This window comes from Rhipicephalus sanguineus, chromosome 6, assembly GCF_013339695.2.
Source record: "Rhipicephalus sanguineus isolate Rsan-2018 chromosome 6, BIME_Rsan_1.4, whole genome shotgun sequence".
NCBI classification, from domain to species: Eukaryota; Metazoa; Arthropoda; class Arachnida; order Ixodida; family Ixodidae; genus Rhipicephalus; species Rhipicephalus sanguineus.
The window spans coordinates 172,095,181-172,109,787 of NC_051181.1; the positions used below are offsets into that span (position 1 = coordinate 172,095,181).

The 14,607-nt window shown below is 46.8% G+C and overlaps 1 protein-coding gene across 11 annotated transcripts in view; it reads left to right on the top strand.

The window, feature by feature from the left end:
- Positions 1-14,607, top strand: part of LOC119397049 (ensconsin) — a 177,079-nt gene that overhangs the window by 82,981 nt on the left and 79,491 nt on the right. For 10 of the 11 annotated variants that reach the window (XM_049417305.1, XM_049417306.1, XM_049417307.1 and 7 more), the window contains exon 2: positions 9,241-9,306. In XM_049417305.1, the coding sequence (XP_049273262.1) occupies positions 9,241-9,306 (66 nt within the window). Of the gene's footprint in view, positions 1-3,454; positions 3,684-9,240; positions 9,307-14,607 lie in introns of those variants that run through there. The other variant, XM_049417309.1, reaches the window with a different exon arrangement.

Genomic DNA, 14,607 nt, shown 5'->3' on the forward strand with positions numbered 1-14,607 from the left:
TACTGTTTGAAGCAAGGTCGGGCTGCCTTAGAACGCGTAGTTATAAAGCGAGATTCAGTAACGAAGAAGAACAATGTACATGCTGCGGGGGAACTAAGGAAACGATGGAACATGTACTGATTGAATGTGGCGATATTCACCCAGGTATACGTGTGGGCACGAGTCTACATGAAGCCTTGGGTTTTAGGGACAACAATGGAAAGCTGCACACGTCCGCGATAGAAATAAGTAAGAGACGGTTAGAGTATTGGTGGCAGAAAAGTAGAGATAAAGAACAAAAATAAATAATGGGGAGAAAAATAAGGTCATTCTGCCTTAAAGGAGCACTGACATCAAATTTCAAAGTCGAGATGTGCCCTTCATTCGATTGCTCGGTATGCATAGGTCTCCTTGGCCAAATTTGAATGGCGTCCGTCGCGTGGAAGTAATTTTATTCCGAGGGCAAACAGCGTACGAAAGCTCAACGGAAGATTGATCACGCTGCGACATCGACACTAGTGCTACGTAACAAGTGTGATACATTCCGCAAATACCATCCTGAGTGACGATACGCCAGTAACAGTGACGTCGACGATCTGAGTGTATTTATTGTGCCGCCGACGCCAGGCGACGCTCTCGCCGATGGGCAGGTTTTGAGGCGAGGGAGGCTCAGAGCAAAATAAGGATCGAAGAAAGGCTAAGGAATATGAAGGAGAGTAGATGGGCAGAGAAGGTGTTCCGTTACTTGTATAGGAAGAGCGTGGACACAGAGTGGAGAAAAAGAACTAGGCGGCTCACTAGTAAATATACGGCTGGTAGTGTAAGCAGTATGTCAACAAAGAGCGTTAAGCGAAAAGTCAGAGAGGCGGAGAGGATTTACTGGATGGCAGCTATGGAGAAAAAACCGGCTTTGAGTAACTACCGAAAGGGCAAAAATGAAATAAGGAGGGAGGCATTTTACGACAATTCTATGGGAAGCGCTTTACTGTTTGAAGCGAGATCGGGTTGCCTTAGAACGGGTAGTTATAAAGCGAGATTCAGTAAAGAAGAAGAACAATGCACGTGCTGCGGGGAAGATCAGGAAACGGCGGAGCATGTTCTGATTGAATGTGGAGACATCCACCCAGGTGTACGTTTCGGCACGAGCCTACATGACGCCTTGGGTTTTAGAGACAATGGAGAGCTGAACACACCCGCGATTGAAATAAGTAAGAGACGGTTAGAGTATTGGTGGCAGAAAACTAGAGAGAAAGGACAAAAATAAATAATGGGAAAAAAATAAGGACATTCTGCTGTAAAGGGCACAGAACGGAGCTGAAAACTTAAGGTTTTTTTGTTTTTTTTTCTTCTGGAGTAAAATAGTTTTAATTGAAGTAAAGACACTAGGCGAACGCTAAAAAAAAGAATAAAGGTTTTTTTTTTTTTTTTTTTGAGCCTGGTGGCACACTTGTCACCGCCCTGTTATAAAGGGGACGCTCATAGCATCCATCCATCCATCCACTCCCAGCCAGTGGCTCTCCTTGCTTTCCCGATCCGTGCCTGCGATTCATCGTGTCGTATCGACTGATTTCTCGTGTAATCCTCGGCGCGAGTGCGATCAATCGGAGCGACTACGTGCCAGCATGTCGGGGAACCGCTGCGTAGTACGGACCTGCTCGTCGAGGCGCGGAAAAAGCGGAAAGTGCGTGGCGTTTCATTACACGTACGGTACACGCCAACACGACCACAAGCTATCAAAGTGGAGCAGCCTATAGATGAATACCATCGTTAACAAGTAACACTTATGTAGAGTTATTAGTGAATGTTAGTTCGTCCGTGGACTTCCTTGCGCTAGCGTAATACCGGGTTACTGCAGCCGTAACCGTGAGAGGCCGGACAGGTGGGGCCATCTGGCGGCGCAAAGAAGAACCTGGCAAGCACAGAATTGTTATTGTAGAAACCTGATGTGTTCTATTTCTCCGCTGGTGTGCATTCGCTATGCCGATACTCCATAGACCCCTTTACGTATACCGGAATTCTGTGCACGCTAAAATTCTCTGATATAGCTAATTGAGACACACCAGCAAGTATGGCACAAGCGTGCGTCGCCGGGCACCTCCTCGTTGCTGCTTGGAACAGCGTTCTTTTTTTTTTTTTTTTTGAATCGCTGTTTTGCAAAGGGTCGAAGCGAAAATGATTCGCGACGTCACGTATCGCGGTGATTCTCAGTTCCAGAATGCCGTCTTCAACACTAGTCGATACTTTTGATGGCGACGACGGCGATGCTGGTGACAAGGCATGACTGAACGTGCGCACCTAGCAGACGAAATGTTAGCTGAGCAGCTGATCCTCACGTCACTCCTTTCTGTGGACAAGTGGTAAACTGGGGCGTGGTCTGGAATTGACCGCGAGGGAGCGCTGCCAGCGCTAAGAAATGGCGGGCTTGCCGGCCGTTTTGAATCGTGCTAGACACCGGTGATATAAATCAATAAAACAGATAGCTATTCGTCCCTCAGTTGCATTTTCGGTCGCGAATCGCTACTAGGGGGTAGATAACTACTCGTGGACGCAAAAATCTTGGCATGCGTAAATTTGATGTCAGTGCTCCTTTAAGAGGCAGAGAGATAGACCGTGAATTTATATTTTTTGGTATAATAACATAGATTTAATCAGTGTAGATAAGGGATTAGGCCAACATGAAACAAGGAAGCTTTTTTTTTTTTCTTCGAGCCTCGTGGCAGACATGTCACCGCCCCGTTACAAAGGGGACGCTCATAGCATCCATCCATCCTTCGCAGCGCCGCCTGGGCAGCGAGTCGGGCCTTTCGTAGCGGAGGCGATCGGCCACTGGTATCCAACTAAACACCTTTTTAACGGAGAGAAGGCTCCCCTCCTTTCTGGGCTGTTGCACGGGAGTACAAAAGCTGACGGCCTCGGCAGTGCATTTTTGGGGGTTCACGCATGTTAACAACAGCCGAGAGAGGCTTATGGCGGCTCCCACGGAGCCTTCGTTGTCAAGGCTTGACTGTGGTCCCGTGTTCCTCCTCCGTTGTGTTTCATTACCAGCGGAGAAAGTTCTTGTACCACATTGACCATGGTCGAGTGTAACGTATGCAAAACAGTTGCATGTTCATGTTACGTTGCGTTGCATCACGCCTACCCTTGGTATGCAACCCGTAGCGTACCACTTGTGGCTGTTGTGCAAGTAATCATCACTGATCTGCTCCAAACGTCGGAACTGTTGAAACGTGGTTCAAGAGATGCGACTTTGTGGGACCATGACTCGGGATACGTTTTAAAAACGCCGCTGCATGACGTCCCCTCGGGCGGACGATTAATGGGCTTTTCTTTTGCGGCCTGCGCGTGCATAACCCACGGCGTGGGCTGCGCAGCTGTTGCTTGAGGCGAGGAAGAAGCGGCGGCGACCTCGAAATAGAGTCGCCCTGGCGCGCCGTCCTCTCGTTGCGCGCCAGCTGCCGATCGAGCCGGCGGCGCAGAGGGCGAATGGTGCCGTGCTGTGCCGGTCGCCAGCGAGGGATTCCTCCCTCGCGTTCTGCCTGTCTACAGTTTTGGACGGCATTTCTGCAGTGCTGCTGCGCGGTTGACGTGCAGGGATACAAGTCCGGCTGTGGAGGCATTACATCGAAATGCCGCCGTGAGGATCATCCAGCTGGAAGAGCCGCAACCATTTTCGGGGCAGCGTGGTTTGTCGATGACGCCTCATGGTGCGTGTCTGAACCGGTGTCAGTGATCCCGAACCTCGCTAGGTCGCTGATATTCGTTAACGACGCTGCCTTCGCAGGAATTCGGAATCGCTCGCACATTTTCGTCTCTGCAAGCGTTCTTGTTGCCCTAGGCGTTTCGCACGAGCGCGTGTTCTTTGACTCGTTGTTTACCGCCCGTCATGCAGAACTTAGAGACAAGACCACCCTCAACAATTAAATTGCCTTCTGTTGCTGGCTACTGACCACGCAAGTAGTACATACATATTCAAGCTTAGACGGCAGCTTCACGTTTGTTTGTTTTCCCTTCCTATCCGTGTTCGTGCGGTACAAGATGATGATGTCACTCGCAGCTTTGTAGAACAGCTCGCGCGTCCTAGAATCGGAAGTAATCGCCTCTCGAAGCCAAAGGCCAACACCGCGAGCGCACTTTGTAAGCGATGCTGTCTCGTGAGGCGCCCGACATTGGCGCGCAGTGCGGGACCCGCGGTCGTTGCCCTCTTCTAGGCGACATCTTCCGCAGAGGGCCTTGTTCGGTGATTTTACCACCCGTAATGTGATATATATATATTTTCGTTCTTAGGCTGAGGTGCCGCAGAAATAAACAAACCTCGCGCGATGACGAAAGCCGCGCGGACGTTTTGGTGCTCGCCGAACTGCTTGCATAGCCTGCTGTGTGAAACGGAGTTGCTCGGTATGAATCAGCGCCTTTCGAGCTAGTTCGAAGGCTGCTGCTGGCCGTGGGAGAGTCGCTGTAGCGTGGTTCCGGCGACGATCGCCTCATCTGCATAACACGCAGCCTCACCGTGTCGGGCCAAGGTCGGAGACCCACGCTTTTTTTTTGCGGCATATGGAATCTCGCCTGGCCCGTCCGGGTGATCCTGCAGTGCTGTACAGAGTCGGGAAACGTGTTCGGACGCGTCATTTGTAGCATGCATGTGTGAATATCGCCCCTTGTTGCGAGAGCGTGGATCATGCACGCCGTGCTTGCTTTTTATTTTCGGACCAGCCCACTGCGTCTGCTTGCGGGGCTCCCCATAATGGAGTATCCTGCGCACACCTATGTTAACTCTGTGTGACTCACGAGCCTTTCTGACTTGTGAGTCACTTTGTTATCGAAGGCTGTACATCTGTTTATCATAAGAATACAAGCAGCAGCTTGCCAAATGAACGTTTCTTCGCAGTCTGACGCAAAGGATCAAGTCTGCCATTAGATTACTTGTTGAATTACACAGTACAAATGCTTCCACTGTGCCGTGTTACGGCGCTTGGATCTTTCTGTTCAATCGAGGGTGGATTTGCACTAGTTGTTCAGCTTTTGTTTATCTTGGAACACAGTTCCTCTAATCTAATCGTCGAGTGTTTCAATTGTTTGGATTTTACATTCCAAAGCTTCGATATGATTATGAGTGGAGGGGTCTGAAAATTTCGACCAGTCTGAACCATTCTGAACACCTGGGGTTTTTTAACGTGCACCTAAAGTAATTGAGAACGTCGAGGTGATTCGTCTCTCTCGCTGTGGCTCATTGTGTCGTGCAGGAAGTGTGCTGCCCGATTCTATCACTTAATGCATTGCCAAGTGGGCAGCAGGCTTACGCTGTTGTATGTTGCAGAGAGTGTAACACAGTTTTTTCAAGCAAAGTTTGTGTTGGCTGGAGCTGGTGTTTCAAAGAAATAATACAAAATGAATTTTCTTTTCAAAGCTGGGGTTCGAACCCGGGTCCCCCCAGTAGTCGGAAAGCGAGCGACTTGACCAGTAGGCCGCGTGCCCATGCTTGCCCAGTGGGACCCGAACTGAAGCATACGAAGGCGTTCTACTGGCGATGCAAAAAAAAAAGAATTGTGAAGCGGTACACTTGTGATGGACGCTTCATTGAAATATTTCATGTCGGTGGACAGCAAGTGATCTGCTAGACAACGCATGAGGTCGACATCGGAAATTGCACATCTCGGGAAAATTCAAACTTTGAGAAAATTGAATTCCTAACCCGTGTTTTCATGGTCGCATGATGCCCTTCTTGGGGCTGATGAACGTTTAAAGGAACATGAAAGACATTATGCCAATTTAGCCCTAAAACAGTGTTCCGGGGACGGTCCCTAGCTATAAAAGTAAGCGCTGACGTTTGTGTTGCGTAATGTGAAGGAAAGAAATAAGCAGGTCATGCATGGCAAGCTTTGCTTGCCCCCCGATAGGAAAAGGGCTTTGGTAGCTCAATTGGGCCGACCGAAACTTGCGTTGAATGGAATATTTCATACTTTTCAATTTGATAATTCACTATTTGAACTTTTTCAAAATTGATCAGTGATCAGAATGTCCCAGAGGTGACAGAACAATGGACGTCTGCCGAGAGGACTTGCGTTCACTCCATGGCATAAATGGCATGAAACCATCGCATGACTTGCGTGCGTCATAACCTGCAACTTGCATCTCATTTGGATACGTACACAGTTGTAGACCAAGGGCATCTCCACTTGTTGTCATCGAGCCTCTCTCACTTTGCATCACTGGTTAGCAAGAGGTGTGGTTTGGAAAATCTATTCCCGCTCTGGCTAACGAGAGCTCAGCTGTGACTCCCGTAAATACAAATAGCGGAAACCAAGTACAAAAGTTAAAGCAGCTACTTTTCGTGTCAAAAGGCACTGTAAAACATGAGCTTTCTTGAATGTTACGGGTTACTTCTGACGTGCTGCAAGTGTTGGCTTTAAAATGCAATGTTAATAAAGAATCCCTACCGTTATTTATTCATGTCAACAGTTTGGTGGAAGACATTGAAAATGAGGTATGAATACGACTGCTGGACTATGATCGATTCTGTTTTTTTTAATCACTGGCGAACACAAGCATGTATTACAAAAATGTTTCCTTAAGTAAATTGTGGGAGGCTACTTCTAACAGGTAAACACAGTGTATAATGAGCTGTGCCCTTACGTGTTATAACAAGAAAGTGCTAGTGTTTTCATCTGATGGTTTAACTGAAATTTCATTATTAACTAGAAATACGCTAGTGCCTTTCGAGTTGCACTTAATTAGAAGATAACTTTACCAATCTACATTTCTGCTCAGTGCTGTTATATTAAGCTCCCTGATTCAGCGCGGAGGCCCATGCTTGTTTTTATTAATTTTTTTTCCAGAGCATGATTTTAATTTTTATATAATTAAAAGGAGTACCTATTTTTATAAAACCAAGATGGCTGCCATGGCAAGATGTGTGTCCCCCCCCGTGATTCTCCTGGATTTACGCGATGGCAGGGGCATAGCTAGGGGGGAGGGGTTCGGGGGGTTGAACCCCCCCCCCCCCCGAAAATTTTCAATTTCGCTTGCGTATATATACACGCACCCATACAAACGCATGCACGAGCACACATAAAGGATGGTTGAACCTCCTCCGAAAAAAAAGATTTCTTGCTACACCCCTGGCAACTGGTGACTCCTGCTTGGCACACATACGTGGCCAACTTTCTTTCCTTGCTGCAGTCTGTCGCTAGTCAAGGACATGCCCTTTATTTTAAATGATTGTCATAGTTCTCGTCATCACTGTTTGGTTTCTAGACCTCAACAATCTTTGCTGCCTGTATGTGGTCTTCACTTCTGGTGCATTTGAAGATTCACATGATCAGGAGCTCTCGGTGTAAAGCTGGTAGGCATGAATGTGTGCAGGCTTTGCATTACGGAAGCACCCCACTGTGATGCTGCCCCCCCCCCCCCTCCTTGACAACACCTTGCGAGGTCTCTGGACACAGGAGAAGGCAGCAACCTGGCACTTCATGTTGCATCGTGCGGCTGTGCACCAGCATTTGAAAAATGCAAAATTTTAGGTGACACAAGGACCATAGAACACATGAGAAAGATAAGGCATTTGCAATTATCAAGAGTGGCACATCCTGTGTGAGCATGCCATCTGTCAGCTTAATTGATAAGGACCTTTATCTCAAAAGCATGAAGTTGTATTAGCACGTCACATATTCTGGTGTCCCCTAGCACTAATATATCTCGAGGCGTCGCAGTGGACAATTTGTTATGCTTTTGCACATCAGTTTGGTGTGTCCTTCAAAATAAAATATTGTGCTCTTGTCCCGTCGCCTAACCTGCCTTTGGCACTTGTCAGACCAAAGAAGTGCACATGCTGCATGACCTCTTTCGACATGCATATTGCACGGCAAGTGGCTGTCCCTGCTTCTCTTGTGTATTGCTGGCAGGAGTTGAGGCGTGCTGGCTCTCCGAACAAAACCGACTCGTCTGTTGCCATGACGCATGTGGGAGAAGAAAGAGGAGGAGATTGACCTTGGCTGAGCTTCAGGGTCAAAAGCACATGCAGGATTGCTTTCTGGGTTTCGCTCTAAACAGGATAAACGAGAAATCTTATCTGTGTGTAGCAGTAAGTAAAGGCCCAGTCTTGATTTCACCAAAGATGCACTTGCAGCTTGGTTTAAATTAGTTGAGATACTGGTGAACTAAAGTAATTGGGAACCGTGCCATTTCTTGTAGCTTTGCAAATCCTTGAACTTTTAAAAGTATCTTTCACTAAGTGCACTATTTGACCTCTTTCATAAAATGGCGTGGGAGGCTGTCTGACATGCTAAATGTGCTAATGCCATCCGCCATTCGAAGCACATCCTGAGGATGTTGTATAGTTATCAAAGCAGAATCTGTGGCAAGTTGGTATGGTTTCATTTTTGAGAAAGAGCACGATACAGAGATGAACATGGAAAAGTAGGAAAGTCGGACACAACTGCAAGATGAAGCTGTCTTGTTGAACACGTGCTTTTACGCTCTTGTGTGTGATGAGTGGTAGATTAAATTCTGACTCTTCGAGAGTACTGAAGTGATTTGACGCATCCTTTCCTACCCTCCCTTTGTTTGCCATTCTACGAAGTGAAAGTGAAAAGGAGCTCCAGCAGAAAGGGTGGACAAGGGGTCGCTCTCTAGTGGCAGCAGGCTCATGTGGGTTGTTGAAGAACAGGGACCAACAAGAATGCATCACTTTGTTTTGTCTATTTTGTTCTGTGTGCAAGAAGTGACGCTCATGTTTGACATTTAGAGGGCATTTGTTGTTCATCACCAACTGATCAAACTGCTGCACTGCTCCTCCGACAATCTTGGTGGGCATATGTGCGTTTTCACTGTTGCTGTGCTGTCCTGACGTTGATGGCACAGCTTTCTTGTGAACAGAAATGCACAGTGTTGTCTTTTGCTACGCAAGCGAGAAAGCCGGCTGGTTGCACCACGTCCCCATCCCAGGCCACAACCTTGGCGCAGTTCAAGACTGCTGGAATGGCCAACTGTGCTTTATTTCGTGTGGCTCCACAAATGTGCAGTGAGTGTTAACATGGGTTTGAGGCAAAGAGAGACACCCAGTTAGGAAGGACAAGGCTACTTCCTCTTTTCCAGGGCAACATTCTGGGGGCGTTTATTTTAGTGCCACCTGCCCAAAATGCAAATGAGCGGCACCACAACATTCAAGATAGAACAAGTTTTCTGGCGGTTTGCACTTATGAAATAGTGTAAGTGCTTGTATGTACCATTGAACTAACTTATTGTTGGCATTTCTTCTCATTCCAGATTCAAATTACATAACGAAAAAGTCAGCATGTAACGCACCCATGGCACAAAAGTCACCAAAACAAGGTGAGTCTCATGTAGCCAACTCTTTCTGTGCAATTAATCATTCTTAGGAATGATCTTTGTGTACAGTTAAAGGGGCCCTCTAACACTCTTCAACCCCCCATTCTTTACTCGTGGATTGCGTAGACTGAAGTACGGACGAACTAGTGCAGCAAGAACGGCAGCGATAGCGGCACGCAGTACCGAAGTTATTCAATTTAGAAAATTCAAAATACAAGAAAAAAAATGCCTACCCTCAACTCGATTTTCGCGGGGTCACGTGACCACATTTCACTCTCTGCTGTGACGTCGGATGGCGCTCCAATGAAATGGGCTGAAAGCTCTTACGTAGGGGAAGCTCGCACACCATTGTTGCTTCTCCTTTCCAATGTATTGTTGACGTCGTTGCCATAGTAATAAATGTGGTTCCTGAAACCTGACTTGTCAGAACTTGAGCGGGCGCTTTGAAGCGAGGCTGGCGAGGCTTCGTCTGCTGTTCCTTACAACGACATTCCATGTCATCCCCTCCTCTTATTCTGAGAAGGGAATTTGTGGAGCGGCATGGGCGATTAAACACGGTCGCCCCTGCGCGGGTTGTTCGGTGAGCAGCCCGACGAATTACAAGTGTGCAGCGACAACAATTCAACGAAGAGGATTATTTGCACCGTTTCAACAACAATTATGAGCCTACCGCACATGCGGAAAGAGGCATCTCGCAAACGTACAGACGCAAAAAGAAGGAAGAGGGACAAGCGTTTCATATGGACATCCGACCGGCGCAGGCAAAAAAAAACCAGAGGCAAAATGGCAATCAGCGCCTCTGTCGTACTTTGTGGTTGTAGTGATATTTTTTGTTGCGACGGCGGCTATTTGGAGTTCATTGAAAAAGCACAGAAAAGAAAAACGAAACACAATAGTAATCTCAACTTTGATGCAACGCCGTTATTACTTCTAACGTTACATTTATCCAATCATAGGCCAGCGCTCATCTTCGTCATTTCCGCCCGCTATAGTTCTTGCAAGCGCCACTACGCGCTGATGCGGTCAGCAGCGATGTAGCGACTTCAACGCGTGATTAAAATACTAAATAATTTGATATCGGTGCTTAGACTTATGCTAAAATTATCCCCAGCCATCAGTCTACGCAACCCGCAAGTAAAAAATGGGGGGTTGAATAGTGTTGGAGGGCCCCTTTAATATATCTTGATAATGTGTACAGTAAAACCTCGTTGATACGATCACGGCTCGTACGAATTTCGAGGTGATACGAATTTTTCTGCGGTCCCGGCTAAGGCACATTAGCCTGCAATGTATTGGAGTACGGATGTTGCGAACCGATTTTCACCCCGCGACGTTAGATACGAACGTACGCTAGCGCACAGGTACGAACAGGTGCTGCCCGCGCTGTCGGGGAAGGCACGGCAGTCTCGCTCGGGCGCGGGCATGCGCGCTGCGCGACCATCAACAGTGCGTCATTGCCTCCGGGATAGTGCGCGCGAATCTTGGAGGCCTTTATGCGCCTTCGCGTTTAGATTGCAGATGACGTTGATGTCGCGTTTTTTTCCCCCCGACGCGTTGACGCGTGCTCCTGTGCTCGAGGCAGCAGCGTGTTTGCACTGTGTTTACACGTACCTGCCACGTCGATGCAAGACATGTCCACGCAATCAGACGTTCTATGAAACAAGACAAACTTGGGCTGCGGGTCCGTCATGAAGTCCCATGAAAGGTGAACGAAGACCCCAAGAGACGAAACGGACGGTCTTGGCGAAGGAGCTAGGCCTCGCAACACACGCGCACACCTGCCAACTCTCCGATTTGCACGGGAGACTCCCAAAGTGTGAGCAAACCTCTCAATTGTGCGGGCATGGCCGTAAATCTCCCGGAAAGCACTCCGAACACCACTGCGATAAGAAAATAACAGCATCAAAGGACAGTGATTCTAAAATGTTCTTTCCTTCATCTGTCGCGTGCAAAGCTCTTCTTAAGTGACTTTCGCCGCAGTACTCTGGGTCATGCAGAAAAGCGTAGCAAGATCTGGTTCATTAATTACACGCATACATCTTGTTCATTAACTACACACAACTACACACAACATTAACGCATCTGGTTCATTAATTACACACGCATACATGAACCGTATATTTACGAGTACAAGTATGATCGTTGACGTCTAAAAACTTTACTGGCAATCATTCAGAGCTGTTCATGAAGTCGCTGCGGCCCTGAGAAACACTGAATCAAAACGTATGCCAACTTTCTTTTGTCGTATACTAATTTTCCATGTTTTCTGGTGATACGAATTTCGGACGATACGAATATTTTTGGTCACCCCGTGAGATTCGTATCACCGAGGTTTTACTGTATAATCTTTTTTTTTCACACATTATGTGTACTGAAAGTAATCTGTGCATGATAATTGGAGGAAGCTACCATATGTGCTACAAATGGGGAGGTCTCTTGATATTGAGGCTGGTGTCCAAATAACCAATGTGCAACTATTGCTCAGATTTTTTACACATGGTATTTTTGATCATATGAATGATTTACCAAGTAGAATTATCGTGGCAAAAGAGTTTCTTTTACCTAAATTGTGCCATTGCTGCATCATGACTTAGCTTGAATGGTGCAAAAATGTGGAAGCTACCATGCGACGCGACACATTCAGTGGCTGCATTCGTTCGTAGCGGTACACCCAGTAACAGTAACACGGCTTGCAGAGTATTCTTCAGTTGTCTTTTATGTCGAGGTAAGAAAAATAAATGAAAAGAACTGAGTAGACATCATGTGGCACAGTGGCAGGTTGACAAGCAAGAAAGTCGCGAGAAGATAATCTTCAGATAAACTAACCAAAGCAACCAGCATAGTTTTCCTGTGGTTGCATTTACAGTTACAATAAGGCACTGCTGCCCCAGCACCATCCGGTGGGTGAGAGCGCCACCGACCGTTTGAGTGCGTTGTTTCGTGGCATGCAGTTTCGTCAAAATAAAAATGGGTCGCAACTAGGGCTGCTGCATAATCTAACTCAACAGCATTCGACTGCTTGCTCGAAGAAAAAGCTTTCTGTGTCAAAATTAGAAAAAAATTGCTGCATTTTGACTGATTTGTTTCAGGAAAAACTTTGTTCCATTGGGTTTGGAGCCAAGTTATTTTCGTAAATTCGGGCTGGTGGCAACATTGAACCCTCTGGTCTGGGGAATGGAAATGTCTTCATTAGATCGGGAACTTGGTAAAACCTGGTCTCATTAGATCGAGTTTCAACTGTACGTTGTTTACGCAACTCTTAACGCATATTTTTGCCTCTTCGGTCGGCAATAATTTCTAGTGCTTAGTATCACATGTGAAAATCTGAAGGGCTCGTTTCTCTTTGTTAAACACAATATTAATGAGAGCCAACAGTCAATAATTCCAAGGAAAGTATAGGGGGTGTTATTTGTAGTAATTTGGATGTAAACCTGGTTACACGACAGCTGCCACTGCTGCACCACCCATTCAGAGACTCAACAAATTTGCATCTTGCCGCACAGTTGGTCTTTTGAGGAACGCTAGGTGTCTCGAACACTGTTGTTAGCAAGTGCTGGAAGTTTTTTGAACCAAGCGCAACAGTACGTAGCACTCGGCCATTGAAACGAACATGCCAAAGAGCCGCAACGAGAAGCTTTTCCATCAATTACCGCTACCCGCCAAACAAATGGCTTGCCATCGGGAGTGCCGCTGCTGACTGGAATAGCGGCCCTTCCCACATGGACGAGCACTTGAGTGTGCATGCGCACTTTGGTATTTGCTATTCAATTCAATGTCCAATATTTTTGGCCAATATTTGGCTCTATTTTAATCAAGTTTGATTTGGAATGATATCCCCCTAGTAAAGACTGCAATTTGTTAAACAAGAAGTGTGAAGCACTAAGCATCACCTGAGTGAAACCAAAGCTGTAAAATGGCACTTCTACCATGACACATGGCCTTATAAACATTAAAAAGACGTTTCGGCTACGGTAGCCTTGTTGTTTCATTTCGTTTCTCCTTCGTGCTCCTTCCCGACCAGACGATGCTTCGTCAAACCATCGATTTCATTAAGCTGGGCACAATGAATAATCTGCTATCGTCTAGTAACAGACATTGAATACTGTAGGAGGGGTCGTATACAACTTTGTTGAAATAAAAGTAAACGGCAACCAATATAGAAGTTGTTGTTGTTGTCTCCCACAAAGGAGCCTTGTTCTTTTAAAATTTTGTGCCTTTTATATTGGTCGGCATTTTCTTTTAGTTCACTCTGTTTGTCCCCGTACAGATGACTTATAAATGAAGTCACATTTTCATGGTGTGTTTATTTTTCTTTTGAAAGCTTGCCTAATTAATTTTTGTGCCGCAGTATCAGGTTTCAGTAAATCAGAAGTAGTAAACAGCAGCTGTTAAAAAAGAGCTGTAATGCTATGCTGGTGTCGCAAATGAGCATTCGGTGACCTATGGTATGCAGAAATTTCAGTTCTAGCTGAAAAGGCCTACTTGACAACCAGATGAGAAAGCGCAGATGCCGAGAGGAAGCCGCCATGTAGGACTGCCCCTAGAAGCTGCCAACGGTGGTGACCCTGTCACCAGTACACTGGTTCCCTCTGGGAGTGTTGCTCTAGTGTAGACTTTTCCTCTTGGTCCATCCCTTCTCTTTTTCCCTGGAACATCTAAAAAGGTCTGGAAACATTTACGTATTATTTTCAAATGTGCAGGAATATTAGGCATTCAAATGTGTGCCGCTGTGCACAAATGATTCATACAGGGTTCAGGAGAAGATGGAGGAGATGAAAAATCCTTCAAGTGTCAGACTTGTTTGGCTCTGGTGACAGCCCATGTGCAAGGATTTTCCATCTCCTCTATGGCAGTAATTGTAAGTTGTATTTGAATGTTGCACTTGCCTTATAGCTTAGCCCACACAATGTGGGCACAATGTTGGTGAAGGCCTGTAGAGATGCAGCCTGTACTTGCGAGCTTTCATAAGCGCTTCTATGAAGGAGAATGGTGCCACTCTTGTGCCGAATGTCCAGACATGTACTGGTTCGCGTACGCCGCGGATCCTCCGGCGGAGCGGCACAGGCGGGGTCTGTGGGCCCAGCAGGTAGACGAACTAGCAAGTCTCGAGCAGGAGCTCGATGGTGCAACAAGTGCGCAGAAAGAGGGCTCCCCTTTAGGTATGTCTACGGGGTGTGCCAGAGCATGCTGATCCCACCTGGCTGAAGCACGGGATGTTGTGAACATGCGCATGCTCCAGCTGACTGGTTTGCATTGGTCTGCATTTTTTAGCTCTTACGTGCTGCTCAAGTCAGCTGTGAGTGT